Below are 3202 nucleotides of genomic sequence, written 5' to 3' on the forward strand. Positions count from 1 at the left end.
GGCGGCTGAGGCAGGAGGATTGCTTGAACCCAGGAGGCGGCGGAGGTTGCAGTGAGCTGAGATTGTACCACTATACTCTAGCCTGGGTGACACAGCAAGACTCTGTTTGGAAAAAAAAAAAAAAAATCTAGTTGGAGGAAACTAAAATAATTTAAAGTTATTGTTACATGTTGGTATGAACCTTAACACCAAAGGAATAGCCCAAGCAGAATTATCCCATATTGCCTTTTTCTTACTTTTTAGTGTGTTCTGTAATTGTAACAATGTGCTTCTTTTTTTAACAGTACTATCACAAATTTAGGTGGGACAGTGAGTATTATCCCACTTGGGGAAGCAAAGACATACGTAAATGGAAAACGTATTTTGGAACTCACAGTATTACATCATGTAAGTGGATGGGTGCTACAATATAAGAAACTGTTTGACTTTGGACAAGTCATTTAATTTCTTTGAGTTCTGGTTTTCTCTATAAGATAAGGTGTTGAAGCAGATTAAGTACTTTTTCATTTCAAAAATTCTTTTTCCTATTAATTGCCTTCTTGTGCAAAGACAAAAGTTATATTTATATGAATCAGTACCTGAAGAGCTGACCACTAACAGCATCATTATATGTCCTATAAAGACCTAGGCTTTAGAATTAGACAGACAGGGTTGGAATCCTGGCTTTGCCACTTGCTATGTGACCTTTGGCAATTTATTTAACTAGATGATTAAACAATATCACCCAAGTCAGGACACTTTTGAGATCATTATTAATAATTACATCAAGAGAACAAACATCAGCAGTGTGTTGCAGGCAAACCCAGACATATTGTGACTATATATCCTGCCTTTCAGGGATAGCGAAGGATTAACTGAAATAATAATTTGTGTATATAGTTCTTAGAATAGTATCTGCAAATAGTAAGCTCTCGATGAATGTCTGTTGTTATTACAAGCTTTGTGCTCTTTAGTTTCCTCATTCCTAAAATTGGGATGATTATAGGTATCTCACTGAGTTGTTGTGAATCGTAAATGAGATAACATACAGTCTTGCACCTCATAATGATGTTTTGGGCAATGAGGGACCACATATATCACAGTGGTCCCATAAGATTATTATACTGTATTTTTACTGTATTTTTTTTCTGTTTAGATATACAAATATTTACCATTGTGTTATAGTTGCCTATGGTATTCAGTACAGTAACATGCTGTACAGGTTTGTAACCTAAGAGCAATAGGCTATGCCATATAGCCTAGGTGTGTAGTAGGCTATACTATCTAGGTTTGTGTAAGTACATTCCATGATGTTCACACAACTATGAAATCATCTAACAGTGTACTTCTCAGAACATATCGCTGTTGTTAAGAGACTTATGACTGTATATGTAATGTGCTTAATGCAGTGTTTGGTATATACAAAGTAATAAACATTGGGAGGCCGAGGTGGGTGGATCATGAGGTCAGGAGTTCGAGACCAGCCTAACCAACATGATGAAATTCCATCTCTACTAAAAATGCAAAAATTAGCTGGGCGTGGTGGCGCACGCCTGTAATCCCAGCTACTCAGGAGGCTGAGGCAGTAGAATCGCTTGAACCCGTGAGGCTGGGGTTGCAGTGAGCTGAGATTGCGCCACTGAACTCCAGCCTGGAGACATAGTGAGACTCTGTGCCAAAAGAAAAAAAAAATAATAAATGTTAATTGCTAGGATATTTATGTTTATCATTAATACTAGACTATATTGAACTGTTGGGCATAATGAATTTTCTCATATAATTTTTTGGTTGAGACTCATCTCAAGTAGTACATTTTTTTGTGTGCTTTAGGGTGATCGAGTGATTCTTGGTGGAGATCATTATTTTAGATTTAATCATCCAGTAGAAGTCCAGAAAGGAAAAAGGCCATCTGGAAGAGATACTCCTATAAGTGAGGGTCCAAAAGACTTTGAATTTGCAAAAAATGAGTTGCTCATGGCACAGAGATCACAGTAAGTATTGCTGTTGATATGAAATAGTAAGTGTATGAGAGAGATCTACAACAGAGTTAATCATATTGTGCCAGTCTCTAGTAATTAACTCTTTGGGTGCTGGTTTCTAGTGATGTAATTTTTTTCTCTTGGTACATTGATTAGTTCAGCAAATGTTTATTGACCATCTATTATGTGTCTGTCACTGTACCAAATGCTGGGGATATAAAGAACAAGGATTGAAATTTAGCTCATGTGCTGGAGGAATTCATCATCTCGAGGGGCTGACAGTTCTAACAGTGCTGTGACACAGTGCTCTGACAAGAGTCCTGAACTGTGTGGTGTGGAAGCTCACGGGGTGACACCTGGCCCCGATCAGTTATCAGTGAAGGTTTCTAGAAGATGAGAAGACGTCCCGTAGAGGAGAATCCCAATAGACGATTAGAATTTAGCCAGAGGAAGACTGGGAAAGTGTACTTTTGTTTTTCTTTTCTTCTTGTGCCCCAGTTTTAGTTCATGCAGTATTGTAGGATTTCTGGCATAAGCAGTATCCTTGTAAGCTAAATGGTAAAGTATATACAAATAAAATGCTAAGGAGTTTGGACTTTATATTAAAGGCTAAGGGAAACATTAAAGAATTTTGAGCAGACGTGAGACACTCATAATCAGAATCACATTTTTAGAGAGATCACCAGCACTCAAATCTGTAGAATGTATTAGAGATAGAGCAAGCTTAAAACCTGCAAATGCAGCCAAGAGACTACCAAAGTAAGATAAATATAGTGTGGTTAGGTAGGAAGGAAACATAAAGGAGATAAGATTGACAAGGCTTGATGACTAAAGAGGATGAAAGGAGGAGGAATCAAGAACTAGTTACAGACTAGACTAACTGCTTTGTCACCTTTTAAGAAGCCTCAACCTACTTTTGCTCTTTAAAAATATTTTTTTTATTGAATACAGTATAAATAGCACAAAATTTACCGTGTAAGCCATTTTTAATTGTGTAGTCCAAAGGCATTAAGTACCTTCACATTGTTTTGTTTTGTTTTGAGACAGAGTCTGGCTTTATTGTCCAGCCTGGAGTACGGTTGGCATGATCTCGGTTCATTGCAACCTCTGCCTCCTGGCCTCAAGCCATCCTCCCACCTCAGCCTCCCAAGCAGCTGAGACTACAGGCGCACACTACCATGCCCGGATAATTTTTGTATTTTTTTGTAGAGATGGGGTTTCACCATGTTGCCCAGGCTGGTCTC

At 38.1% G+C, this 3202-nt stretch overlaps 1 protein-coding gene across 1 annotated transcript in view; it reads left to right on the forward strand.

Moving 5' to 3' along the window:
- The window catches only part of KIF14 (kinesin family member 14), a 67222-nt gene that overhangs the window by 25027 nt on the left and 38993 nt on the right, over positions 1-3202 (forward strand). Inside the window, exons 14-15 of the mRNA XM_011990588.1 lie at positions 285-387; positions 1810-1970. Coding sequence (XP_011845978.1) covers positions 285-387; positions 1810-1970 — 264 coding nt within the window. The remainder of the gene's footprint in view (positions 1-284; positions 388-1809; positions 1971-3202) is intronic.

This window comes from Mandrillus leucophaeus, unplaced genomic scaffold (genome assembly GCF_000951045.1).
Source record: "Mandrillus leucophaeus isolate KB7577 unplaced genomic scaffold, Mleu.le_1.0 Scaffold38, whole genome shotgun sequence".
Taxonomy (NCBI): Eukaryota; Metazoa; Chordata; class Mammalia; order Primates; family Cercopithecidae; genus Mandrillus; species Mandrillus leucophaeus.